This window comes from Cyprinus carpio, chromosome B5 (genome assembly GCF_018340385.1).
Source record: "Cyprinus carpio isolate SPL01 chromosome B5, ASM1834038v1, whole genome shotgun sequence".
Lineage (NCBI taxonomy): Eukaryota > Metazoa > Chordata > Actinopteri > Cypriniformes > Cyprinidae > Cyprinus > Cyprinus carpio.
Genome location: NC_056601.1, coordinates 19,688,236 through 19,716,105, shown reverse-complemented (window position 1 = coordinate 19,716,105; position 27,870 = coordinate 19,688,236). Strand labels below are relative to the sequence as shown.

At 36.6% G+C, this 27,870-nt stretch overlaps 2 protein-coding genes across 14 annotated transcripts; one reads left to right on the top strand and one right to left on the bottom strand.

Annotated features, from left to right (window-relative positions):
• Positions 1–1,092: 1,092 nt before the first annotated feature.
• brd3b (bromodomain containing 3b) lies at positions 1,093–21,735 on the bottom strand. 13 transcript variants are annotated; one of them, XM_042724773.1, is made up of 13 exons: positions 21,582–21,735; positions 20,120–20,454; positions 18,511–18,648; positions 18,270–18,414; positions 17,988–18,166; positions 16,638–17,009; positions 15,589–15,717; positions 15,320–15,508; positions 14,805–14,873; positions 12,958–13,190; positions 11,439–11,728; positions 8,034–8,159; positions 1,093–1,951 (listed from the first exon to the last, which is right to left on the bottom strand). In XM_042724773.1, the coding sequence occupies exons 2-13, from the start codon at positions 20,318–20,320 to the stop codon at positions 1,830–1,832; spliced, it is 2,193 nt and encodes a 730-aa protein (XP_042580707.1). In that variant the 5' UTR covers positions 20,321–20,454; positions 21,582–21,735; the 3' UTR covers positions 1,093–1,829. The 13 variants fall into 13 exon arrangements, with proteins under 13 accessions (XP_042580707.1, XP_042580711.1, XP_042580710.1 ...); XM_042724777.1 differs by having other exon boundaries at positions 1,093–1,948; XM_042724776.1 differs by having other exon boundaries at positions 16,638–17,006.
• Positions 20,992–27,254, top strand: LOC109098293 (WD repeat-containing protein 5). The gene is given in 14 exon segments (XM_042724786.1): positions 20,992–21,121; positions 22,758–22,862; positions 22,962–23,070; positions 23,160–23,233; positions 24,685–24,774; positions 24,868–24,957; positions 25,068–25,151; positions 25,232–25,287; positions 25,579–25,625; positions 25,844–25,919; positions 26,043–26,076; positions 26,551–26,625; positions 26,726–26,813; positions 26,904–27,254. Coding segments are annotated over 13 exon segments (996 nt in total). The 5' UTR covers positions 20,992–21,121; positions 22,758–22,790; the 3' UTR covers positions 27,005–27,254.
• Positions 27,255–27,870: the final 616 nt, after the last annotated feature.

Genomic DNA, 27,870 nt, shown 5'->3' with positions numbered 1-27,870 from the left:
TCCAAACTATTCTGGATGGCAAGAAGTGCCTAGGTACCATTGAAAGCATTCAATACACCATTTGAGAAAAACTTAGAAAAATAAAGTTATTAAAGGTGCTGTATGTAGGATTGACACCAAGTGGTTGAACTAGGTATTGCAGTCCAAATTCAAAATATTGGAGAGGGTTTTTTTTCACCTGTCCTCTCCTCCTCAGACTTGACTCACACATACATTGCCAGATTGAGACAACAACAGGAACTAGCACACTTGACAATGAATGAAATGAAATGCGCTGTTTTCCGCCAACCGGCAGAAATACAATTGGGTAAACTGGCAGTGGGCGGGTTTCACAAACCAAAACAGAGACTGTCATTCCGGCCCGGAACGCACATTTTCAAAGGAGAATAACTGACTGTAGCATTGTTTTTCAGATAAACAAGTATGTTAACTTAGCACGTTTCTTAAATATCTGCAAACATTATGGTATTTTATGCTTTAGTAGAGTCAAAAACTTACAACACCTTTAAAATTGTGAACATACATTAGTTGTAATACTCTCAACTAAAAAGAACTATTGTCAAACACATATCCTTCTGAAATTACATCTAGCACAGCTGCTTGAAATCTTGTCAAAGAGAACTGTCCAATTTGGTCTTTTCTTAACTGAGATCTCCTCTAAGTGGTTATTTGTCCAAGAGAGCTAGTATTCACTTGGTTTTCCAATGGAGGAGTTTCATAGAGTCAGATTCATTCCAATCTGCAGCCTTATGGGCGTTTTTAAACTTCTGAATGTATTTTAGCCATCATTTTTTAAAAATAAACCCCATTTCATATGTACTGAACTTAAATCACAACTTTGATTGTCCTATGAGTGGACTTAGTAAAGATGAGACATATCAGACAGAAAAAAGGAAATGAGAACCTACAAATTAATAGTAAAAAAAAAGTAGGAAGAAGACAAACCAAATAGAAAAACAAATGAGCGTATGATAAAGATTAAAAACGGACAAACAAAAATTTAGACATAATTCTACATCAAATACTGAGCTGACAGAACCGGAAGAGAAAATTTACAGTGTTGAAATAGCCAGAAATGATCAGATTGCGAAGCCTCTGAAAACGGTTTAATAATGATACTGACAGTTTCCAGATGTGGTCTAGAGTACTAGTGAGTTATGCTGAGCCAAATTTCTTACATTTAAACTGGTCAACTGAAAACATTTCTGTTTAAAAACATATAACTTTGTGCCTTTTTGGATTAAAAAAAAAATAGATACTCTTAAAAAATGGTAACAATGACAAGTACTATCATAGTCAGCAAAAGAAATTTGGAATGAGCTGAAAAGTCATGCCAACATGACAGAACCACACCAGAGTGAGAGCCGATAATTCATAGTTTGTTCCTTCAGACTTTGTGTAGCTACTCGATCAGTAAAATGCAGCCAGGCATTTGTCAGTTTTTCCACTAATGCATGTTTTCAGTATGGATCTAATGAGCAGCAACCTAAAAAAGAAGAAGGAAAAAACACTGGACACAGACAACCGTTTCACCTCCACAACTGACGTATTTTCAAAAAAATATCTTTTTTTTGTCTTTTTTTCCTCTGGTGATACCAGGCGTTTCCCTTTGAGGGCCAGCGAGAACCTTAAAATTGCTTGAACTATTCCAACTCTCCTCTTTGTCTGAGCCAAGAGCATCCTACAAACTATTTTAAAATATCCTCTGCCATCTGCAATGCGTCTAGTTCTTTATAAAACGGGCCTTCAGAGAGATACTATCATGACAACACACACTACTCGTTAGAAAATAGAGGAGGTTGAAGTATGTGACGCGCGCCGATTGGAGTTCAGTCTGAGTCACTGCTCTCGGAGCTGGAGCCGCTGGAGCTGCTGCTGCCCGAATCTGAAGAACTGCTGCTGCCACTCAGCCGAGATGGGCCGCCCCCCTGCGCTGACCCCGCCTTCTCTGCTGGGAACAGGGAAGAGATCGCAAGGTTCAATATCCGTGAGGAAAACGAACACTGAATGTACATATTTTATGCAAATCATTTGCGTTAAGACCTTTGTCCCTATATTGTTATATTAAAGGGCTTTACCCACACCTGCAGCTGTGTATTACGATTAAGCAGAGACATGCACAAAGAAAGCAAAGAACTGATGTTGAAAGGACAGAATATATTACGTGCCCACCAAAGCAGCTGATATCAAGTGAAGTCAGTTAGTTACAGCACATAAACAACCACTATTATCAGTTATTAGCCTCTCTAGCAGTTTTAACCAAATTTTATGACTTGTTCAACGCAGGGCTCAACAGCAAGGATTTTTTTTTTCTACCAGTAGTTCAGATTTATAATTCTTATGTCAATACTTTTACTGGCCCCTACACAAAAAAACCTTGACATTATTAAAATAAATATAAAAAATGTATAATTTAATATTTACATGTAGAACTTTGAAATTCTAATTTCATTTTTTTAATTAGTACAAAATACCTAATATACACCACTGTTACAAAATTTACAGTCAGAAAGATTTTTTAATCTTTATGAAAGAAGTCTCCAGTGCTCACCAAGGCTGCATTTATGTGATCAAAAATATGGTAAAAACAGTAATAGAGAACTTTTACTGCAATTTAAAAAGGTATATTTTAACATATTCCAAAATATATTTTACTCCTGTGATAGCAAAGCTTAAATTTCAGCAGTCATTACCCCAGTCTTCAGTGTCACGTGATCCTTCAGAAACATTTCTTATTATTATCAATTCTGAAAACAGCGGTGCTGCTTAATATTTCCGTGGAAAACACTTTTTTTTTTTCTTAACAGAATATTTTGATGAGCAGTTAAAGGGATGGTTCACCACAAAATGAAAATTGTGTCATTAATTATTTCGTTCATCTTTGGAACATAAATTAAGAAGTTTTTTGTGAAATCTGAGAGCTCCCTGACCCTGCATAGACAGCAACGCAACTGCAATGTTCCCAGGTCTCAGAAACATAGCAAGGACATCGGTAAAACAGTCCATGTGACATCAGTGGCAAAACTTCAATTTCACGAAGCTACGAGAATACTTTTTGTGCACAAAGAAAACAAAAATAATTCATTGAACAATTCTTCTCTCCGAGTAACTGTTTCCTGCCATTTTGGAGAGTACCATGACGCATATGCGCGCTTTCCCCAGAACGTAATCAGCGTTGTTTCAGCATGTGCATGTTTTTTCCTGAATGTAAACAACACTGAAAAGTATTCTCGTAGCTTCGTAAAACTGAAGTTGAGCCACTGATGTCACATGGACTGTTTTACTGATGTCCTTGCTACGTTTCTGGGACTGTGAACATTGCAGTTGTGTTGCTGTTTATGCAGGGTCAGAGAGCTCTCAGATTTCATCAAAAATATCTTAATTTATGTTCCGAAGATGAACAAATGTCTTACAGTTTGGAAAAACATGAGGGTGAGTAATTAATGACAGAATTTACATTTTGTGGTGAACTATCCCTTTAACATCTTTTAATCTTTTAATTTGGAACATTTAGCTAATGCATTGTGTCTGAATAAAAGTATTAACAACATCAACAACAACAACAAAAAAAAATCAAATAAATTACTGACCGCAAACTTATAAAAAACATCATATAGACAGTTATTATAACCATACAGTAACTCCAAGACAACTATAAATTCATAAACATTTTAGTTTTGTAATTTAAATACATTATTACTGAATCAACCAAGACTATTAGAAGTCATAGACCATTAAATATTATTCAAATGTAAACAAGAGATTTAAAGGGTTAGTTCACCCAAAAATGAAAATTAGGCTGTGTTTTACTCACCCCCAAGGCATCCTAGGTGTATATGACTTTCTTCTTTCAGACGAATCCAGCCGGAGTTATATTAAAAATTGTCTTTGATCTTACAAGCTCTATCATTTCAGTCAGCATTGCTTAAGTCCAAAAGACGTGAAATAATAATTTGGTCTCGTACTCTATCGCATACCTTGTCAGTGTCGTGCGCTTGCTTAGACTTTTGTTGTGATGAACACTAAAGTGTGTTCAAGCGCTAGCAAAAGACAGTGTAAAGAAATACTCTTTGAGAGAAGCAGTTAAATCAGCAGAAGTTAAAAGCAGATTGTAAGTGTATTTATTTCTTGTCTCAGTGTTTAGCGCAGTTGTCATTGCTAGGAAACGCTTGTTTGTTTACTGTGTTGAGACGTGCTGCGTTTGGTCTCGTACTCTATCGCATACGTTGTCAGTGTCGTGCTCTTGCTTAGACTTTTGTTGTGATAAACAGTAAAGTTGAATTAAATTTCCGTTTTGTCTGACGGGTATAAAAAAGGTTAGTATACCGCGGCAGCGGTCGTGGCAGCCCTCCTGTTTAGCCCTCCTCATGTGAAGACCGAAGAGTGTAAAGACCATCGACTCTACCGTGCGACTCCAACAGGCAGGGACACCGGCAAGGGATATAAGTATTGTTTTGATTAATCATTTTTCCTACTACTTGTTTCACTTCTGTTTCAGTTTTTATAACCAATTCTTACTATGTGTTTCCAGATACCTACTATCACTACCACTCGCAAACCACACATCACACACTGTAGGCAGCGCAATCCTAACAACCTGCACACTTTGCCCATGTCTGCTAATACACTACTTTCTTTTTCTATTGGTCTCTGGAATTGCCAGTCTGCTGTAAACAAAGCCGATTTCCTTACTTCTATTATTAGTCTTTCAAAGCTAAATCTTATGGCCCTGACAGAGACCTAGATCAAGCCAGAGGACACTGCTACACCTGCAGCACTCTCCAATAATTTCTCATTTTCCCACTCCCCCTGTTTGACTGGAAGAGGTGGAGGTACTGGTCTGCTTATCTCTAATGATTGGAAATTCAATCCTTTACCATTTTTGGGTATCAACAGCTCCTTTGAATCTCCTTCAGTTACTGTTACCTATCCTCTTAAAATCCATTTTGTAGTTGTCTATCGACCCCCAGAACCACTAGGTCACTTTTTGGATGAATTAGATGTGCTGTTCTCAACCTTTCCTGAGGATGGTACTCCCCTAGTTATGCTTGGAGACTTCAACATCCACCTAGATAACCCTCTATCTGCAGACTTCTATACTCTGCTTGCCTCTTTTGATCTCAGCTATCTCAGTAGAGTGTCTCAGTAGAGTGTCAACTACTGCTACTCACAAATCAGGCAACCAACTGGACCTTATTTACACACGACACTGCTCCATTGATCATGTACTGGTTACTCCACTGCACACCTCGGATCACTTCCTCCTCTCTCTTAACCTCAACATGGTTCTTGACACAACAAGTATCCCTCCACATGTCATCTTTCGACGTAACCTACGCTCACTCTCACCCTCCCAGCTATCTGCTATGGTTTCATCTTCGCTTCCTTCCCTTAAACTGTTAGCATCTTTTGATACTAACAGTGCTACTGATACGTTCTGTTCCACTCTTACATCTTGTTTAGACACTGTTTGCCCCTTGTCTTCCAGGCCAGCCCGTACCACCCCTTCTGCCCCTTGGTTATCTGATGTTCTATGCGAACATCGTTTTAAGCTTAGAGCTGCTGAAAGGGTGTGGTGCAAATCCAAAAATACTACTGACCTTAATGTGTATCAGTCCCTCCTCTCTTCCTTCTCTGCTAATGTCTCCACTGCTAAAAGGACATACTACCATAACAAAATTAACAATTCGTCTAACTCTCGCATGCTTTTTCCTCGCTTCTTTGTCCTCCTCCTCCCCCTCCTGCATCAACTCTAATAGCTGATGACTTTGCCACATTTTTCATTAATAAAATTAAAAACATCAGTGCACAATTTTCCACACCACAATTCGTCAAGCACATCTTACCAGCAAACATACAATCATTCACATCCTTCTCTTCACTCTCTGAGGCAGAAGTCTCCAAACTCATCCTTTTTCTAATCCTCCCACTACTTGTCCGCTTGATCCTATTCCATCTCACCTCCTTCATGCCATTTCTCCTGCAGTTGTACCTGCACTCACTCACATCATTAACATATCCCTCCAGACTGGTGTTTTTCCCTCAACATTTAGACAGGCTCGTATAACTCCACTACTTAAGAAACCCACCCTCAACCCAACTCTTTTAGAGAACTACAGACCAGTTTCCATTCTTCCTTTCATTGCAAAAACACTTGAACGAGCTGTGTTCAACCAAGTCTCTGCCTTTCTCACACAGAACAACCTCCTTGACAGCAACCAATCTGGCTTCAGAAGTGGACATTCAACTGAGACTGCCTTGCTCTCAGTTGTTGAAGCCCTAAGACTGGCAAGAGCGGAATCCAAATCTTCAATACTTATCTTGCTTGATCTGTCTGCTGCTTTTGACACTGTTAATCACCAGATCCTCCTGTCAACCCAACTGGCAAAGGGCATCTCAGGGACCGCACTCCAGTGGTTTGAGTCTTACCTATCAGACAGGTCCTTCAAACTATCTTGGAGAGGTGAGGTGTCCAAGTCGCAACATCTAACTACTGGGGTGCCTCAGGGCTCGGTTCTTGGACCACTTTTCTTCTCTGTCTACATGGCATCATTAGGCTCTGTCATTCAGAAACATGTTTTTTCATACCACTGCTATGCTGATGACACTCAACTCTACCTCTCATTCCATCCTGATGATCCGACGGTAGCTGCTTGCATCTCAGCTTGTCTAACAGAGATTTCTTGCTGGATGAAGGACCATCACCTTCAACTCAACCTTGCCAAGACAGAACTGCTTGTGGTTCCAGCAAACCCATCGTTTCATCACAATTTCACCATCCAGTTAGGCACATCAACCATAAGTCCTTTAAAAACAGCCAGAAACCTTGGAGTTAACCTTGGAGTGATCAGCTAACTTTCTCAGACTACATTGCTAAAACTGTCCAGTCCTGCAGATTTGCTTTATTTAACATCAGGAAGATCAGGCCCTTTCTTTTGGAACATGCTGCACAACTCCTTGTTCAAGCTCTTGTTCTGTCCAGGCTGGACTATTGCAATGCTCTCTTGGCAGGTCTTCCAGCCAGTTCTATCAAATCTTTACAATTAATACAGAATGCGGCAGCAAGATTAATTATTAATGAACCAAAAAGAATGCACGTCACACTTCTATCAATTTGCACTGGCTACCAATAGCTGCTCACATAATATTCAAGGCATTAATGTTTTCCTACAAAACCACCACTGGCTCTGCACCCCTTTACCTAAATTCATTACTTCAGACTTATGTGCCCTCTAGAAGCTTGCAGTCACTCTGCAAGTGAACGTCGCTTGATTGTGCCATCCCAAAGAAGCAAAGCTGACCTCATATGTTATTCCCCCGGAACTGATTAGTTTACAACAGTGAGCACAAGCTAAATTTAAGTGATTATTACGTTTTGAATAAGGATATTTTTCTTACAAAAATGCATCGATTTGCTACAGGAGGCCTTTTTTCACTCACCGGAGCCATGTGAGACACTTTTTTTTAAATGGTCTTTTGATATTTTTTATTTCAGGTCTTTTGGACTGAAGGAATGCAACACCTGTTAAGTGCCATGAAACAGCTTGAAAGATCAAAGACAATTTTTAATATAACTCTGACTGGATTCATCTGAAAGAATTTAGTCATATACACCTAGGATGCCTCTGGGGTGAGTAAAACGCAGCCTAATTTTCATTTTTGGGTGAACTAACCCTTTAATCTAGCTAACATGTTAAAGTTGACAAGCAGAATTTGCTAGCAAATTTTTAAAGAAGAAAAAAAAAATTATATATATATATATATAGGGCTGACCCAACATGGCAAGAGAGTCCCATCAATTGGTCCAAAACTGAAGCCAGCGGTCCATCCTTGTTGTTGAGCCCTGCAAACCCTTTCCATTGTGTGAGTAGCATTACATATGAAGGTCTGACAAAGGCCCTTCGATCAAGTTAGTCAAATTAGTGAAGCAAAAAGCCTATCCTTATCTCTGCTTTCTTATCCTACCCTCCTAGATCTAGCTAACCCAGTTTGGTCACCTGTCTGCTTACATCTGCACATTACCACACAGGTACCTTTTTTAGGTGGTTTCTTGTTGTTGTTCAGTTGTCCGCTCACGTCCTGTAGCCTCTTTTCTAACTCTTTCTTCTTTTCCTGAACCAGTTCCTCTTTAGACTTGGCACTCTTTTTCCCAGTGCCCGCTGCAGGAGACACACAGCGGTGACCGGTGAGTAACGGGTTGCCCTCGTAGCCCACCGCCGTGGCAACAAGCAGCAAAAAGCACTCTACTACACTGGTTTTTAACTCCATGACGACAAATTTATGTTAAAGGAATCTAACGGGTTCAGTGCAAGTTGAGCCCAAATTGCAGCATTTGTTTATCATCTTAAAAAACAATTTAGCCTCGTCCCTCAAAATCAAGGGTACATTTAGGCACCAACAATGGAAGTGAACGTGGACATTTTTGCAGTATTTAAAAGAAATAGGATTATTTTATAAAACAATTACATAAATAATACAACAGTTTTAACAGAATATGAGGAAAGTGCTCATTTTTATAGTTTATTTGAGGCTTATTTTTATCATTGTTTAATAATTTAAATATAACTAATTAAATATAACTTTTTGAAATGTAATATAACTTTAAACAGAAAAAGGTTAGTAAGCCATTTCTTTATACTAAAACCATGCTAACACATTGTTTACTTTCTATATTTTCACCCATTGAAGAACCGATTTTTAACGATAAATGATAAACCTTTAAAAAGAACTATAGAGAACTATAAGGATGGCATATGCTTTTGTTGAAGCCATCAGCCAGCATTATTTCAACTTGTTAGTTTTTAGTAATAATATTTAATGGTGGAATTCTTGGGAAAAACTACATTACCCATGATTCTGCAACGTAATCTTCACCAATTAGAGAACTGCGTTAAAGTCAAAAAAGCACTTTAGCTTCCATCCATTACAAAGAAAGCAACAGAGTCAATGTTCTTATTCTCTCAAGCTTCTCAAAGGTATGGAAGCTAATTTTCCCACTGTTTTTAATTTGATCATATCATTCACAATGCTTCAGTCTGTAATGTTATTGCATTGTATTGACTTACACTTAAAGGGATAGTTCACCCAAAAATCAAAATTATGTCATTAATGACTCACCCTCATGTCGTTCCAAATCCTTGAGACCTCCGTTCATCTTCGGAACACAGTATAAGATATTTTAGATTTAGTCCGAGAGCTTTCAGTCCCTCCATTGAGAATGTATGTACGGTATACTGTCCACGTCCAGAAAGGTAATAAAAACATCTTCAAAGTAGTCCATCTGACATCAGAGGGTCCGTTAGAATTTTTTGAAGCATCGAAAATACATTTTGGTCCAAAAATATCAAAAACTACGACTTTATTCAGCATTGACTTCTCTCCCGGGTCTGTTATGAGCGCGTTCACAGCACATCCGGTTCGCGAACGAATCACTCGATGTAACCGGATCTTCTTGAACCAGTTAACCAAATCGAACAGAATCGTTTGAAACGGTTCGCGTCAACAATAAGCATTAATCCACAAATGACTTAAGCTGTTAACTTTTTTAACATGGCTGACACTCCCTCTGAGTTCAAATAAATCAATATCCCGGAGTAATTCATTTACTCAAACAGACTGAACTGATGACCGAGCCAGATAACGAACGAAACATTGACTCGTTCTCGAGTCAAGAACCGGTTGCATCGGTTTTCGGATCACCGGTAGTGATGGGAAGTTCTGTTCTTTTCCGTGAACCGGTTCTTTCAGACAGTTTGATTCAATAAACCGGTTGCCGAAAACGGTTCACCAGTTCTTTTGAGCTCGACGTAATGACTTCATTGGCGATGATTGCCCTTGATTCAAGCCCTTGGTTTACCTGCGCTCATAACATTAGCACAGAATCAGTTCAGAATCAATCATCAAAAGAACCAGTTCAGTTCAGGCGCGCTGTGTGTCAGTCTGCTTCACGCATGCGCAGTATCATCAGCTCCTCGGTTCTCGAACCGGACGCGTCCGACAGAAACTGTTCTTGACTCGAGAACGAGTCAATGTTTCGTTCGTTATCTGGCTCGGTTCAGTCAGTGTACTGTTTTGAGTAAATGAATTACTCCGGGATATTGATTTATTTGAACTCAGAGGGAGTGTCAGCCATGTTAAAAAAAGTTAACAGCTTAAGTCATTTGTGGATTAATGCTTATTGTTGACGCGAACCGTTTCAAACGATTCAGTTCGATTTTGTGAACTGGTTCAAGAAGATCCGGTTACATCGAGTGATTCGTTCGCGAACCGGATGTGCTGTGAACGCGCTAATAACAGACCCGGGAGAGAAGTCAATGCTGAATAAAGTCGTAGTTTTTGATATTTTTGGACCAAAATGTATTTTCGATGCTTCAAAAAATTCTAACTTTTTTCTAACTAAAATTCTCTGATGTCACATGGACTACTTTGAAGATGTTTTTATTACCTTTCTGGACGTGGACAGTATACCGTACATACATTCTCAATGGAGGGACAGAAAGCTCTCGGACTAAATCTAAAATATCTTATACTGTGTTCCGAAGATGAACGGAGGTCTCACGGGTTTGGAACGACATGAGGGTGAGTCATTAATGACATAATTTTGATTTTTGGGTGAACTATCCCTTTAAGTCAAATTTAATTTTCTAACTTTAAACAACATAAAATTAGTACTGTTGATCCACCAATGCCATATATTCAGTTAATAAATGTGCCTGCTTTTAGATCATTGTTACATATGTGATGCGATCTGGGAAAACCCGTCGGATGTTGTGCTGGGACGTTTTCAGGAAATTCGAAAAATAGGTTGAATGTCAATTTTTTTTCTCAAAATTAGGGTTTAATTCAATATGTATCATAAACTTTGGTAAATATGTACCAAAAATACTTCTGGAACCAAGGTGTGCGGGCACTGTTGCACGCCACTGAAACAACAATGTGTATTTAACATTTATGAACTGACCCTTTAATTTGTATTTTTTGGAAAAGGAGAGGCAAGTGGAAATTGCTTTTTGTGGTAATCAACATTAGGCCAAAAATGCTTTCCAATGAGCTTAACTCGTAATGAACCAGGAATATTCCTTTATGAAGAATGAATAGCGCAGTGTGCACATTAATTACATGTACACTGTGTACAATTTGGAAATTCATGGTCTAATTAAATGTTCTCTATTTTATACTGATGTACTCTTTAAACCCTTGAAGCTTCACTTGAAGGTATTAATACCAGGGAAAGCACAAATAAGATAATCCACCAAAAGTCATGCAACACACATTGGAGAAGGTGAGTGCTCCCAGCTCAAAGGAGGAAATAGCACAGCCCATTTCAGCTTTTAGAGCAGACGGACCAGGCAAGAAAAGAGAGTTGCTTGTCTATGAAATACTGAAATTAGACTAGCACCACCACAACATCTGCAGAGAAGGAAAAGAAAAGCACTCACGTAAAGGTTTGCGTTGCTTTTTCTGTAAACACGACTTGACGTATCGTTCGAGCTCACGCAACGTGGAAGGCTTGAGCGTTTCAAAGTCGATCTCGATCTCGTCTGGGTTGGAGTCTCGCAGCGAGGGCTCACGCGACTGGATGATGTGGACCACGCGGCCCAGTTTCTCACCCGGCAGACGGTTGATATCCAGGCTGAGCTGTCGTTTCTCATCATAAGACATGGGAAGAGACTCCTCCTCGTCAGACTCGTAGTTTGCAGAGCCAGGTTTGCCCCCCTTTTTCGGTTGCCTGTGGATTGGAGGTGTAGTTTGCACGAAGGCTTTGTAACCTTAACTCTAAGCATAAAACTGAACTGGCATGTTGGGCTTGAGATAATGACGGTACAGTTAGCTTACATCACCACTACTACCAATAAATGGTACATTGTGTGTTATTGCATTGCTTTGACTTACACTGATGTCATATCGGATTATTATAACTTAAAACTGGCATTGATCAACATATACACAAGGCAGGCCAAATAATGAGCAGATATTTTCGGTAAATAATTCTGCCTGCTTGGCATACTGGCAAGTGTTTGCCTTGTTTTCTAGTTTTTTTTTTTGTTTTTTAAAGATAAAGTTATGGCAAGAGATACACACTACCATTCAAAAGCTTTGAATCTGTAAGATTTTTTTTTTTTTTTTTTTTTTTTTTTTTAAGAAAGAAGTTATTTTTGTATAGTAAAGATGCATTAAATTGACCAAAAGTAAAATTAAATAACATATCATTAAATAAAAAATATCCATTTCAAATAAATGCTATTCTTTTTAACTTTCTATTCATTAAATAATGTTGAGAAAACTACCAGTTTCCACAAAATATTAAGAGCACAACTGTCTTTAACATGGAAAATAATCAGAAAGTTTTTTTTTTATATATAGCAGGAAATCAGTATATTAGAAAGATTTCTGAAGGATCATGTGAAGACTGGAGTAATGAAAATTTAGCTTTGCCATCACAGGAATTAATTTCATTTTAAAATATAAAAGTTATTTTAAATTACGATAGTATTTCAAAATATTAGTATTTTTAAATGTATTTTTGATCAAATAAATGCAGCCTTGTGTAATCATAAGAACCTTCCTTCAAAAAGAAGAAGAAGAAAAAAACTTGAATGGTAGTGTTAAGTCCCAATTATGAGAAATGACAAGTTACCCTTTTAATCTGAGGTGGAAACAGGCTTCCATAGATTTCAGATATTTTAGAGGGATTCTGAATAAATATTATGTAAAATAAAATGCATTTTTGCACATCCCATTGCCTAAAACCTCTATAATAAAATACAGAATGTATAATATGGCCTGATATTACAATGAATGGCTAGTTACTTAGGTATCATAACATATAGGTACATAAGCATTATATACACTATCTCTTGCCATTCAAGATATTACCAAATCCATAACCACTAAATGGGATCACAAATGTATCATACAGTTAGTTATAAACATCCCAACTGTAGAAAACAATCTAACCTCGTGGTGGATGTGCTGTTGGGTTTCCGCGCAGAGGTCTTCTTCTGCGGAGTTTGCTTATTCGGTTGTGAGGGCTTGGCCTTTTTGTCATCTTCCACCTTGGCCTTGTTTTTGTCTTTGTCCTTTTCTTTGTCTTTTTTCTTCTTCTCTTTTTCTTTCTTCTCTTTCTTTTTCTTTGGTTTGCTCACAGGACCCTGTGACAGAGCGGCTAGCTGTTCATGAACAGCCTTCAGCTGAGGAGGAAGGTGGAGGGAATGGTTAGCAAGCAGGGGGATGGGGCATGCTGCATCGATGCTAACGTAAAAGACTAGGATCTTGGCTGTGCGGGGACAGATGATGGGATTGGTGATGAAGGGAAGAGTTTAAAGGATAATGAATGACATTTGTCCCCTACATATCTCTCATTTTCATGGAAATACACTCCCCAGAAAAGAGGACTCTTATTTTGAAACACCAAGCCTCGCATAATTCTGTTAACTTCTGAATTCTTTGCAAACAAAACGGTCATAAAGATTTGTAACTACTTTAAAGTTCCAGCACATTAATCAAACAATTCTACAAAGACAATATCGTTCTCCATTTAGTAGTCCAGTATTTCTGAAAAACCCACATGTAAGCAGTTTAAAGTAAATGAAATGAAAATTCACCATAGTGTATGTGGCTAATAAATCTTTTTAGTGTTTGCCATATCAATATATGAGGACATGAACACATAAATGTAATTTCCAGAGCTGTTCTGAGAGTCACTTCACAAGCTTTTCACGGTTTCATAAAAAAATTTAAATAATAATAATAATTTAAAGATCTTCATGACAAAAAAAATTTGGTTCAACTTGAAGAATTTATGACAGAAATACATTATTGTATACTAAAATGTACTTTTAAAAATAATAAAAATAAAAATAAGAATATTTCATACAAATAAATTTTTTCATCAATCTACAGTTGTTGTGCAGAATCTTATTTGACAAAAAATAAAAATGAAATGCTTTTTTGTAAATTGTTATATTTTAATTTGATTACATTTTTAAGTTTTACTAAGTAATTTCATTAAGTCACAATTTTTGATGATACATTTGTATTAAATCATAAAACACAGAATCCAGAAAAAATAAAACATAAAACAGAATTTAGGGGAAAATCAAATTTATTTCATGGGGCCCTAAATTCTATTTGAGTTTATTTGTGAGCAAAGAAGTTATGCATATATTCATTCTCAAAGTCTAACAAACATGTGGAAAGCATCCCTGAATACTGTGATAAATATCGATTTTGTATGATATGGGAAAAAAATATTGTGATAAATTTTTGGCCATATCACCCAGCCCTCATTCACCATTATTTCCAAATGCAAACTATCGATCTGAATGATTCATCTGGGTATGTTTCAGACTTCTTTCTGGTGTCCTGTCCTATCACGTCGTCCACTTTCTTACAATCAACTGCAAGCTCACATTCAAATCTGCCTCTATCCAATCAACAACCAATTAACAGAATCAGGTCCCCATCTTATTTTTAAAAATCCATTCTACTTCTAATTGATTTCATTGCAACCTCATTTACAGACTGAAAAATCATAAACATTTGGAAGCACTGGAGACCACGTCCCGGCAAAGAATTTGGATTGTCACTGTCAAACATGCCAATCAATGTCATTCACAGAGCAAAAGAGGGAAACAGAGCCGAAAGACTAGCTGAGTGACAAAGCAAGCTGACTTGAGGGAGATGCCCAGCTCAAATACACCCCATAAAGCACCACCTTAACCCTCTACCGCTCACAAAAGCAGCAGCTACGAAAATGAAGGAGTTAGTGGGGTGGGGGACCGGGAAGTAAAAATATCATTCACCTGAAAATGTTTGGCACACCCGTTTTTTGTCCCCGCCCTGTTACCATTGGGGTGCTCCACAGCGAATTGCTGGTAAAAAAGCCAAAGTGAAATCAACGGACAAAATAGTCATTCTCAAAAATGTATTTTAACAACAGACTGTGATGATTACAGCAGAGTTACTACAATTGACACCAATATGTTTGACACTGAGAGACTAAAAATTGTCATCTGAAGTTTGACAGCATGCAAGCCAATGTATACCAAGATGCCAACACAAACTGCAGAGGCGGTAGAGGGTTAAACGTTCAGTCCAGGGTGAAAATGGGCACTCATTTCCAAAAAAATTACAAAAACAAGAGACATTAAGGAAAAACAAAAAAAGTCCAAATGACTCTGACACAAGCAGTCAGATTGAGGAAGTGGTGGTGGTGGTGGTGAATGTGAAGGGGAGTGGATGTGGCCTCTGTCTGTCTCTCCACCCTTGGTTTGGATCTTGGTCCTCAAGTGGTGACACCCACCTGTTTGTCACTCACCTGTTCCTGCAGCTCAGCCAGCCGAGTGGCCCGTTCCTCCTCCGAGTCGGAGCTGGAGCTGGAAGAGTCGGCGCTGCTCTCGCTGCTGCCGGTGCTCTTGCTCACCACTGCCGTGGCTGATACCGCACTGGGCGAGGACGGCTCTGCAGGTTCATCGGGCATCTTGGCGAATTTCATCTCAAACACATCCTGCAGGACATGGACAAATATGATTGGTGAGATCTGAAAGCTCATGATAAGGCACGATGGCTCATTGTCAAGCATTGCACCTGGAGTTTTCTTGCCATGGCAACGACCTCGTGATCGGGTGGGTTGTATTTGTAACAATTTGAGAACATTAACCGAATATCTGCTGCGAAACTTTGGGCATCTTGGTATTCTCGATTGTCCATCTTTTTCTGAAAAAGAAAAAAGACATTGGATGAGACACAGTTTAGCTATAATAAGGTAAAATAAATAAATATACACACACACACACATACAAATATATATATGTATGATGAATTAAGGTTAATTGGGACATTTGTTTTCCCTCAGTCCTCTCAATTAAAGTGCCCCAATTTACCTTATTTCCCCATATATACACACACAAACACATACATATGCAGACACATATACATACATATATATATACATATACATATACATATATATATATACATATATATATATATATATATATATATATGCACTTGTGTTTATAAATAAAATACATTTTTTATTATATAACTAATAATTTAGCAAGTTTATATAAATCAAATTATTTGTTTTTAAAATTGTACTACACACATATATATGTATATATATATATATATATATATATATATATATATATATATATATATATGTATGTATATATATATATATATATATATATATATATATATATATATATATATGTAAGTATATATATATATATATATATATATATATATATGTATGTATAATATATATATATACTATATGTAACAATTCAAATAATATAATATATACTATTGTCTGCAGAAATAATTCACAGAAAAGTTTATTATATAAATATAAAATTATATCACTAGAAGTGTAATTTGTACTAGTTTTATATACAAAAAATGTTATATTGTTGTTATTTAAATATAGTGTTATAGTTTATTATTAATGTAATCATTCTGAATATATATATATATATATATATATATATATATATATATATATATATATATATATATATATATATATAAAATTTTCTTTTTTTTTGTAAAATAAATGTATTAGATTCATATGAACATTTATTATTATATACTTAACATCTTTCTTCACAAGGTGAAATTGTGTGCCATACTTTGACAGTGCTGAGGTCCATTGGTTGCTTGATGATTTCATGATAATCATGCAGCTCGAGGGCCTCTGCATCTACAGGCTTGTAGAAGGGCCAGGCGTAGGCCGCATGCTTCTTGGAAAGCATCTCTTTAAGGATAGTGTCACAGTATTTGAGATGATCATTGAGCTTGTTTTTCTTGTTGCCTTGTTGTTGGACATCCCCATCTTCCAGGTCCTTTTTTGGAGGTTTGATGGGTCGACCTGTGCTCTCTCGTCTGGAAATGACTTTACTGTGTTTGGACTCCAACATCGCAGTGGGCGACTCACTTCTGCTGGCAGTGATCGCGCAGGTTGTGGGTGTGGTAGTGTCTGCTTTCCGCTTCACCCCTTTCTTCTGAGGAAAATTAGATCGGCATGTGTGTTAGAACACAACAGAAAAAAAAACAAAAAACAAACAGACGATCAGTGGGGTACACTTAAGAAAGCCTTTTATAAGTGGTCCGGTTAAGGGTCAAATTAATCAGAAACCCATCAGACATGTTTTTTTTTTTTTTTTAGATATTTACAGAGAATAAAAGACAGATATTGAACAAACAAACAGTCTACAAATCATTTTATTGTACAAACTTTCATAGTCCTCACAAAAAAACAGATTATGCATATTAATGGGAACATTGCTCACAGTAGGCGATGTGAAATATATTGCCGAAGGCAGTGGATCTGTTACAAAAGCTGTTTTGATGGCTGAAACGGAGGTGCTTTAGGTGATCAATTTAGAGATGTGACATCTCAGAAGAGGTTTTAGTGAGCTGACAAGCTACTTTTAAACTATAAACACACTAAAGCACAGCATGCTGTCAGAAAACTAAAGACCTCTCAAAGAAGTCGCATCTAAATTCTCTAAATTCATTCCGTTTAAAGCCTAGCTCCTAAAAATAATTACAGCTAAAAAAATGGAAGGAAAAGAAAAAAATATTAATAATAACAAATGAAAAAAAAAAAAAAAATTGCATAAATATTTAATGAATAAATAAATAAAAATAGTCAGTTGCTATATATAATAATGCAAAAATGTGTTATATTTATAAAAAAAAAAACTAATATGTTTTTTATATCTCTGTTTGTGTAATAATGTAAAGAAAAACATTTTATATAAATAGATAGATAGATAGATAGATAGATATTAAAACTGTAATTTCTTATCATTTATAGATAAATATTTAAAAATAAATAGTCATATTGATCCATCCCCAAAACCATTTTTTCCCCCCTCTTGGCTACAGATGACCTCAAAATGTACTCTGCTATGACAGAAACAATGAAAAGGATAAACAAAGATGTGCCGCTTCCACATAATTTGAGCTGGTCTTACTTTGACAACAGGCTGTGCAGTTGGGATCATGGACGTGGCAGGGGGCACAGCTTGGACATTGGAGGTGATGGTCGAGACTGGAGTCGCAGCTATTACAGGAGTCTGAGCCAGCTGAGGAGGGGAGCTCGGACATGACGAGGATGGTGAACCAGTAGTCAGTGCTATTGACTGTTGGTTTTCTGTTTGGATGTGATAATGACAAGGTCAGCTGGAACCTCTCCTTCAGGCAGCACATCACTGGTAACTCCAAAGGTTTATTAATGGTGACATCCAGTCAGTTACCTGAAGCAGGGGGGGCTCCAGGTTTCCGTGCTTTACCCTTCGGTGGTGGGGGTAAAAGTTCCACCTCCTCCTGGGGCATCTGAGCTACCTTTTGGAGGAAAACCTTTTCCAAGGCTTGAGCCATGAGAACAATGTCATCTGTGGGCTAGGACAATATTTCAAGGGAATTTCATTTAAATCACACATTATAAAACAAATTGGTTAAAACAAAAAGAAGTAAATATTAAGAGCTTAAATCTACCTTGTTATAGATATAACAGTTTGTGAACATAGTGTTAAAATCCTGCATGCATTCTCCAGCAGTCCAATAGTAATTATTCTCAAGTCGCTTCTTTATGGTTCCCATGTCCATTGGATTCTTGATAATTTTATGGTAGTCCTGTATGACAATGATAATAAAATAGACAAGCTGTAATGCACTAGGTGGAAGAAAACAAACATTTATGGTTGATGTATAATTTTTTTTTTTTGTGTTCAAATACTAAATCTATTAGCATGCCATTTGTTACCCTGGACCACAAAATCAGTCTCAAGTTTCTGGGGTATATTGTAGCAATAGCCAAAAATACATTGTCAAAAACTGTTAGGATATTAAAGTAAAGATCATGTTCCATGAAGATATTTTGTAAATTTCCTACCGAAAATATATCAAAACTTAATTTCTGATTAGTAATATTCCTTGCTAAGAACTTCATTTGGACAACTTTAAAGGTGATTTTCTCAATATTTAGATTTTTTTTGCACCTTCAGATTCCAGATTTTCATACAATAGTTGTATCTCGGCCAAATATTGTCCTGTCCTAACCAACCATACATCAATGGAAAGCGTATTTATTCAGCTTTCATATGTCCGATAAATCTAAATTTATGACTGGTTTTGCGGTCCAGGGTCACATTTAAATTTTATTTCCCAGAAATTGCACTGTACACATTACTATTATTATTATTATTTTAATAATCCCAATACAACAACAATAAAAAGGTTGGGACTCAAAAACACTCAATTAGCTGTATGAATTTGGGACAGGACTATTTACTTGCCCAGCCAATAGCAGACGGGGACCCTTTTAAAAACGGCCAATATTTTTGCAATTCCATTTGGTAACACTAGAGGCACAGAAATTACACAAGCCACCTTCAAGACAAAAACAACAATATTGTGAAATATTATTACAACTTAAAATAACTGTTTTCTGTTTTAAAATGTAATTTACTCCTGTGATGACAAAGCTGATCATTTTGTGGAAACTGTGATACATTTTTTTCAGGATTATTTAATGCATAGAAAGTTCAAAAGAACAGCATTTATTTGAAATATCAATATTTTGTAACATTATAAATGTGTTTACTCTCACTTTAGACCAATTAATGTGTCCTTTCTGAAAAAAAATACTGATTTTTTTGTTGTTTTTTTAAACTTACCCCAATTTTTTTAATGTTAGTATATTGCAGTTTCCACAAAAATATTAAGCACAACTGTTTTCAATGTTGGTAATAATAATAAATGTTTCTTGAGCAGAAAATCATCATATTGGAATTATTTCTGAATGACCATGTGACACTGAAGACTGGAGTAATGGCAGCTGAAAATTCTGCTTTGCCGTAACAGGAATAAATACATTTTAAAATACATTAAAAAAGATAACAGTTATTTCAAATTGCAATAATATTTCACAATATTACCGTTTTACTGTATTTGATCAAATACAAGCATACTTTGTCTTCATTAAAAATAATAATAATAAAAAAATTAAAAATTGCAATTATTCCAAACCGATAGTGTGTACATTTATTACATGAAATCTATGGAGTGTATATTTATGAAATGAAGCCAAAAACCATTTACTCACTGGCAGATTCAATTTGATGGCATCCACAGGTGTGTAAAAGGGCCACGCAAACTGATGCTTCCATAGAGTCTTCACAACCACATTCTGCATATATTGTAGCTGGTTGGTCTTTCGGCCAGGCTTACTGGAGTTCGTGACCTCAGGAGGGGGAGGGTTCACAATAGGTGGAGGCACCTGGGCAGGGGTTGTGACTACCGACATACTGCTCAGTTAAGGGGAAGAAGTTGCTTGAATGACGTTTGTATGTCTCTTAGCTCAGTTACAATGATCCTCTTGCTGCTCCTTAGTCCCACCTCGACACACACATCCCATCTCAGGACCTGAGTGTCAGCACGCTGCCAATAAACGTAGAGAAATATCTTATTAAATACACATGAAAAAATTTAGAAAGTGTGTGTGTATGTCTATATATATACATACACATACATAACATTAATCAAAATGTAACTTCAGAATCATATCAATTAACAGAGCCACACATTATACTGCTATATTATTTTGCAATATATTGCTATAATATACATTGTAATATAATTGAAAACTAGACCACTATCATGATGGAAGTTCACGTGCATGTTGTTAAAAACAGTAGTTGTATTCATTATTATTTATAATCACTCACACACTGAAAATAATTGTAAATAATTTTTAGGTTATTTATTGTACATTTTCCAGTTACATGCATCTTCATCGGTAACTTAAATTAGTTAAAAGTCAGAACTAAAATATTGGGGTTTCACACAAATGAATGACTAAAAAACAAACCTGGAAAAAGCAGAAAAATTCTGTGAACTTGTGCGTTTTATTCGAACTACTTTCAATAGTTTTAAAAACCAACAAAGCGAACAAAAATTCGCTTGCCTATGAGAGGCCACGAAAAATTGCAGGTTTAGTCGGAATTAAACCAAAACATCAGCTAGCAAATTGCGCCCCTGCGCGCCTTTAAACGGAGCTCTCGAACTGTAAATTTGACTGGAAACGCTTTTGCAATCGCGCGTTAAAGTAAGTGGATCAGGCGTGTGTATATAAGTTCTTGAAAAGATGGCGGGCACGGGAGAGACAGGGCATCGAGTGAGGAATGCCGAGGATCGAGCCCCACCATGTCTTTAACACAACCATTGTGTGTGCATGCCGTTCAGTCAGCTAGCTACTCAGCGGGCTAATTTGAAATCATCCCACAATGCATCCTCCAGCCCGGGTTTTCCGCTTGATACAACGAGAAAAAAACAGAGCAAACAATTATAGCAAGCTCTGCGTCCACGGATCGAAACTGCTGCGCGTGAAAGAAGGTTTTGTTAAATTGTTGCAAAGCGCCGCTCATCAGCTCCACTCTGTCAGAGGAGATCCTGCTAGCCACATTCAGCTGTATTTTCCCCCAAAAGACCAATATACATCACCTAAACTGAATATAAACTTCGATCGGAATGCGCTAAACGTAAATATGCATGTTGTACTTTATTACTTTCACTCCAAGCGGCTCCGGTAGCGTTTTCCTTGCAGATTTTCGGGTAGCTTTTATTGCGAAGAAGCATAATAGATGGCTGGGGTCGACACTGGTTGGGTAGTGTTGTTGGGCGCATGCGCGCTGCGTCGCACGGTATTGTGGTTGTTGTTGTGTAAATGAATAACTGTCGTTCTCTTCACCGCTCAGTCTTTCACGTTCTCATGTCCGGTATACAATGTTGTTGTTGTTTTTGTTTATTACAAATAAGTGACATGTTTACCATATACAGTCAGCAGGTCAATGCAGGTCAAAATGAGGCAATAGATAGATGGATGGATAGATAGATAGAGATAGATAGATAGATAGATAGATAGATAGATAGATAGATAGATAGATAGATAGATAGATAGATAGATAGTCTTTAGATATAGGCCTAGGTAGGTTTTAGTATTATTTTATTAATATGTTATCTAATAAAATACTCACGTTGTTAATGTAATATCTAATAAATTCAGTCGATAAAGGCAACGTGCTGCACTTGTTTTATCTTGCAACACCGGTGAAAATAATTATATATATATGTGTGTACTTTATTATAACTGATTGATCAATATTAGGAATAAGTATTTTAGAGAATATTCTAATGTATGTTATATTAAATTTATCATAACATCATAACAATCTGAAGTTGTCACGCACTGCACATGCGCGGTGACGCGCGTGTAATTTCTATTTGGCTCAGCAGGTGCCCCGAAGCGCAGTTTGTAAACACAGTCGTTTGCAGCGAACCATTTGAAACCAAAAGTTAGCTTCAGAACCCACCAGTAAGTTTCTACTCGTTTGTTCGTGTTTCGTCGCTTATGTGATATGGAAACCTGAGCTGAATGCAGGTACTGGGTCTTTTGTTAGCCTTGCTAAGTGTGTGACAGGCGTGTGTGTGTGACAAGGCGGCAACTACAAACATGTTTACTGTTGTAACTGATTTATATGTGTCTGACTGTCAAAATATACGCGACACCATTCAAAGTTCTGGATAAACATTTGACCTCGTAAGAGGAAGTAACGGCCTTGGCTGCCTTGTCATTCTAGCGAGACTTTTCTTTTAGGCCATGTGCATTTTGTAACACTCCATTTGTTTAAATTCTGTACATCTTTTCAATCTGTTTAACAATATAATGATCTTCTCTTTTTAAGAGCCCCTGTATTTGACCCACATAAGGTGCAGTGATGGCATCAGAGGAGAAGAAGCCAGAGACAGAAACACATAAGACACATTCAGCATCAATATCATCCTCCAAGGTAGAAAGCCTAGCATTTGGTAACTTTGCCTTTTTAAATGCAGAGCTTCATTCAGAAGTTAAGGTGTTCCTCTGTTGATGTGGATTACGTCTTTCTGAATCTGCTCCTGTGAAGCCAAACTACTCCTTGAAGTTCACCCTCGCAGGTCACACAAAAGCTATATCCTCAGTCAAATTTAGCCCTAGTGGTGAATGGTTGGCCAGTTCATGTAAGTAGTGCTTTTTTATAATGTTCAATTTTAATCTACAGAAAGCAAACCAATGTCTGAAGATTTTGAAATGACAATCTCGTTTTCAGCGGCAGACAAGCTCATCAAAATATGGGGAGCTTTTGATGGAAAATTAGAGAAGAGTCTTGCATGACATAAACTTGTGAGTTTTAATCCAAGTTGAAGGAATAGTTCACCCAAAAATCAACATTTGCTGAAAATGTACTTAAAGCGTTAGTTCACCCAAAAATGAAAATAATGTCATTAATGACTCACCCTCATGTTGTTCCAAACCAGTAAGACCTCCGTCCGTCTTCGGAACACAGTTTAAGATATTTTAGATTTAGTCCGAGAGCTTTCTGTCCCTCCACTGAAAATGTATGTACCGTATACTGTCCACGTCCAGAAAGGTAATAAAAAACATCTTCAAAGTAGTCCATGTGACATCAGAGGGTCCGTTAGAATTTATTGAAGCATCGAAAATACATTTTGCTCCAAAAATAACAAAAATTATGACTTTATTATTGAACGCGACTGCTGTGACTGTTGACGTACGATGCTGCTGACGTGTTCTCTGGTGCGCCCAATAACAAAGATAACACGTCAGCAGCGTTGTACGTCAGCGGCGTCACTGCAGTGTTGTGAACGCGCTCACAACAGACCCGGAAGAGAAGAAAATGCTGAATAAAGCATTTGGAGCAAAATGTATATTCGCTGCTTCAACAAATTCTAACGGACCCTCTGATGTCACATGGACTACTTTGAAGATGTTTTTATTACCTTTCTGGACGTGGACAGTATACCATACATACATTTTCAATGGAGGGACAGAAAGCTCTCGGACTAAATCTAAAATATCGTTAAACTGTGTTCCGAAGATGAACGGAGGTCTTACGGGTTTGGAACGACATGAGGGTGAGTCATTAATGACATTATTTTCATTTTTGGCTGAACTAACCCTTTAACAACATTTAAATTTTTGGGTGAAGTATTCCTTTAAAGGGTCAATTTACAGGAAAATGAAAGCTCTGTCATTAATTTGCTTCAAACCTATAAGACAAAAACACAAACTAAGACATTTTTAATGAAACCTGAGACATTTCTGTCCCTCCATTGAAAATGCATTTCACCAACTTTCATGCTTAAAAAGGTCATAAAGACATTGTAAAGGAAGATAATAGAGTTGAGCTGCCATGGACCCTAGCTGAGGAGTCCTATGTTTATTGATCAATTTTTCTATGTAAATAACACTCAAAAATAAATATCATATAAAGCAATTGTTTATTTTCTATTAATTACTGTTACAGTGTCTTTATGAACTTTTTAAAGTGTAAAGGTTTTAGTGGAATGGATTTTATGTGCACATAATTTTTTTTAAATAAAAAAATATGACTATTTTTGTTTTGAAGATAAATTATTTATGGGTTTGGCAAGACATCACGTAAATGATGACAGAATTTTATTTTTGGGTGAATTTACCCTTTAAAGACTCAATCTGTAAATGTATTCTAGATGTATTAAAGAGATGCTGTTGTATAGAAAGTCTTAAGAATCTTCTTGTTCCAGCAATTAATCATACTGTGATGTCATTTACAAGCCATGTTGTAATTGCAGGGAATATCAGATGTGGCCTGGTCTTCAGATTCAAATCTTTTGGTGTCTGCATCAGATGACAAATCACTGAAGATCTGGGATATGAGTTCGGTAAAACTTGTCAGATAATTTTATCTGATGTTGTAGATGTCATCCATATCAGTTTCAAAAATTAAACCCTAATTCTCTGTCATGCTTTTGAAGGGAAAATGTCTGAAGACACTGAAAGGCCATAGCAACTACATCTTCTGTTGTAACTTTAACTCACAGTCGAACCTTGTTGTTTCTGGATCTGTAAGCAAACAAACAGATTTATTATTTTTTAAATGAATAAAAATAAATATGAGACCGTGTTTGTACTCATAAGTTATTTAGGGATCAAGCTATGTGGTTCATGTTGACAGTTTGATGAGAGCGTACGGATTTGGGATGTCAAAACTGGGAAGTGTCTGAAGACCCTGCCCGCTCACTCGGACCCCGTCTCAGCGGTAAACATCAATTACTAAAAAATATTTTTGTTAGTCTACATGCAGATTTTGTTGATGTCGGTTTAATGTAATGTTTCCAGGTTCACTTCAACAGAGACGGATCTCTTATAGTATCCAGTAGCTATGATGGTTTATGGTAAGTTGAGTAGTGCCATCTATTAAAAGTGCTGTAAGCCATTTCAGCTTTTTGCTAGCTGAATGTTGACAAACCCAAAAACATAAAAGATAGAGTGGCATAGCGCATTCTGTGATTGGATATTTATTTCAGTGAAATCTGTCAGTTAGAAGAGACATTTTTTTGGTATTTTATTACTAAACATTTACTTGCAGCACCTTTAAGTCAGCCTCCATTCACACTCATGATACTTTTTAAGACTGATATGATTACATTATTTGCCTTTTCTTAATGCTATGGACTGTATTTCAGCCGATTGTGGGACACTGCATCAGGACAATGTCTGAAAACTCTTATAGGTATGTGACTGTTTTCTCTTTATTGTATGTACTAGAGAAGCTGGAGAGCATGATATCAAGTTTTCTTATCATAGTTGGGCTTTTAGCCTTAAATCTTGAGTTTTGTTGTGGTGCCAGATGGCAGGATGGTGTGTGCTGCATAATTTGGATACATATAGCCTATTTAAATGCAAATTAGGAGAGTGTGTTGATGGTGAACTGATCTGTTTTATTTCCAGATGATGATAACCCTCCTGTCTCATTTGTGAAGTTTTCTCCAAATGGAAAGTACATTCTAGCTGCGACACTGGACAAGTAAGTGAACTCATCCCCCTAGTGATTTATTATTTTTTCCATTCAGTGCAGTTTCTGAGACAATATTAATTTTGGAAAAACTGCAGACAATGAAATGATGCGCTTTCTTTTTTTCCCTCACAGTACGTTAAAGCTCTGGGACTACAGCAAGGGAAAGGTATGTCAGTGAACTACCACAAATGTTGACTGCTAATAATATTTATCAAGATATTTTTCTTAATGCATTACAATTAATAGTATGAATTATATATGCATCAACTCATATTTGTGACATGTTGGTTATGCTAGTACGAACACCAACAATGAAAGTTTGTTAGATGTTGTCACTAATATATTCAAAAAATGTGTGTACATACTTAACCATACTTTGGGGAACGAATTTGTGCTCAGAAGTGAAAATAAATCTGACAAAACCTCATTTTAGGGGTGTCCTCCTTTGTAAAAACTGTATAAAAATAAAGTGTTTTTTAATGTAAAAGTTTATTTTTTTCTTTATAGGGTTATGTTAAAGTATTTATAATTAGCTGTACATAAACATAATGAAATATCAAGTTAAGTTAATGTGTGTAGGTAATGTTCATACTTTAACTGAACTACTGTAGCTTTTAATTTACTTTTTTTTTTTTTTTAGTGTCTCAAGACATATACTGGACATAAGAATGAAAAGTATTGTGTGTTTGCCAATTTTTCTGTGACTGGAGGAAAGGTAGGTTCAGTATGACTTTGTGGAAGTATTTGTTTTAATACATAGGTATATAGTTTAGACCAGTTTTTGAATAACCTGAATCCGTCTTGCTCTCATTCAGTGGATCGTCTCAGGCTCTGAAGACAACATGGTGTATATCTGGAACTTGCAGACCAAAGAAATTGTTCAGAAACTGCAAGGGCACACAGGTATATGACATTTGCTACACCTCCCAGACTCAAACACACGGCAGCCTCTTTGATTTTGTTAACATAAGTATGATGTATTTTTGTCCTTAGATGTAGTGATCTCGACAGCTTGTCACCCTACAGAGAACATCATTGCCTCTGCAGCCCTGGAGAACGACAAGACCATCAAACTGTGGAAAAGTGATTGTTAAGTTAAAGCACTGCACTTCAGAGGCTTTAGTAGAAACTTCAGAATGACGACTTCCAATAGTGTCTGTCTTTTACAATGGTTTGAAAGCGCTTAGTGCAGGGTTCTTATCGGAGAGATGGGCAGGTCCTGTCTGCTCAGAATAGTGACAATCTCACTCAAGCCTTTTCCCCCTTAATATATTCTAATAATCTACTGTAATGTTTTCAGTTCATTTTAATTTACTACTGAAGAACAAATGTTTTCTATCAAACCATGGATTCAGTTGTTTTATTGATCTGGTTGGGTAAATATGGGTGTACTTATGGTAAACATACCAAAAATGGATATATAAATGTTTTTAAGCAAGAGAAATTTCAGGTCGTTTTGCCATCAAATGATGCCATCAAGTGTTTTGCCATCATTGATATTGGTATGTGAATTACCAATGTGCTTAGGACCTTTAAATTATTTCTAAACATTGTTTTCCACTATTTAAGCTTTGAATTTGAAGGCATAAATTAGTCTTCATGGGTTTGATCCATTGGAGTAGTAGGTACATTTCCATAAAATTAATATATAAACAGGGGAAAATATTTATTTGATCCCCTGCTGATTTTGTATGTTTGCCCACTTACAAAGAAATGAATGGTCTGTAATTTTTATGGTAGCTTTATTTTAATGTCTAGAGACAGAATACCAACCAAAATATCCAGAAAAAAAAAAAAAAAAAATATATATATATATATATATATATATATATATATATATATATATATATATATATAAAGGTTAGAAAACGATACGCATTTCAGTGAGTGAAATAAGTATTTGATCCACAAGCAAAACATGACTTAGTACTTGGTGCAGAAACCCTTGTTGTCAAGCACA

Bases quoted from the DNA above. Each gene is read 5' to 3' on its own strand.
- brd3b (XM_042724773.1), bottom strand. From the start codon at position 20,320: ATGTCGGTAGTCACAACCCCTGCCCAGGTGCCTCCACCTATTGTGAAC. The intron at 13,191-14,804 runs GTGAATGATATT...CTTCCTCCTCAG, and splicing joins GGTGTGCCAAACATTTTCAG to CTGAAGGCTGTTCATGAACA. The intron at 8,160-11,438 runs GTGAGTGCTTTT...TGTCTCCTGCAG, and splicing joins AAAGCAACGCAAACCTTTAC to CGGGCACTGGGAAAAAGAGT.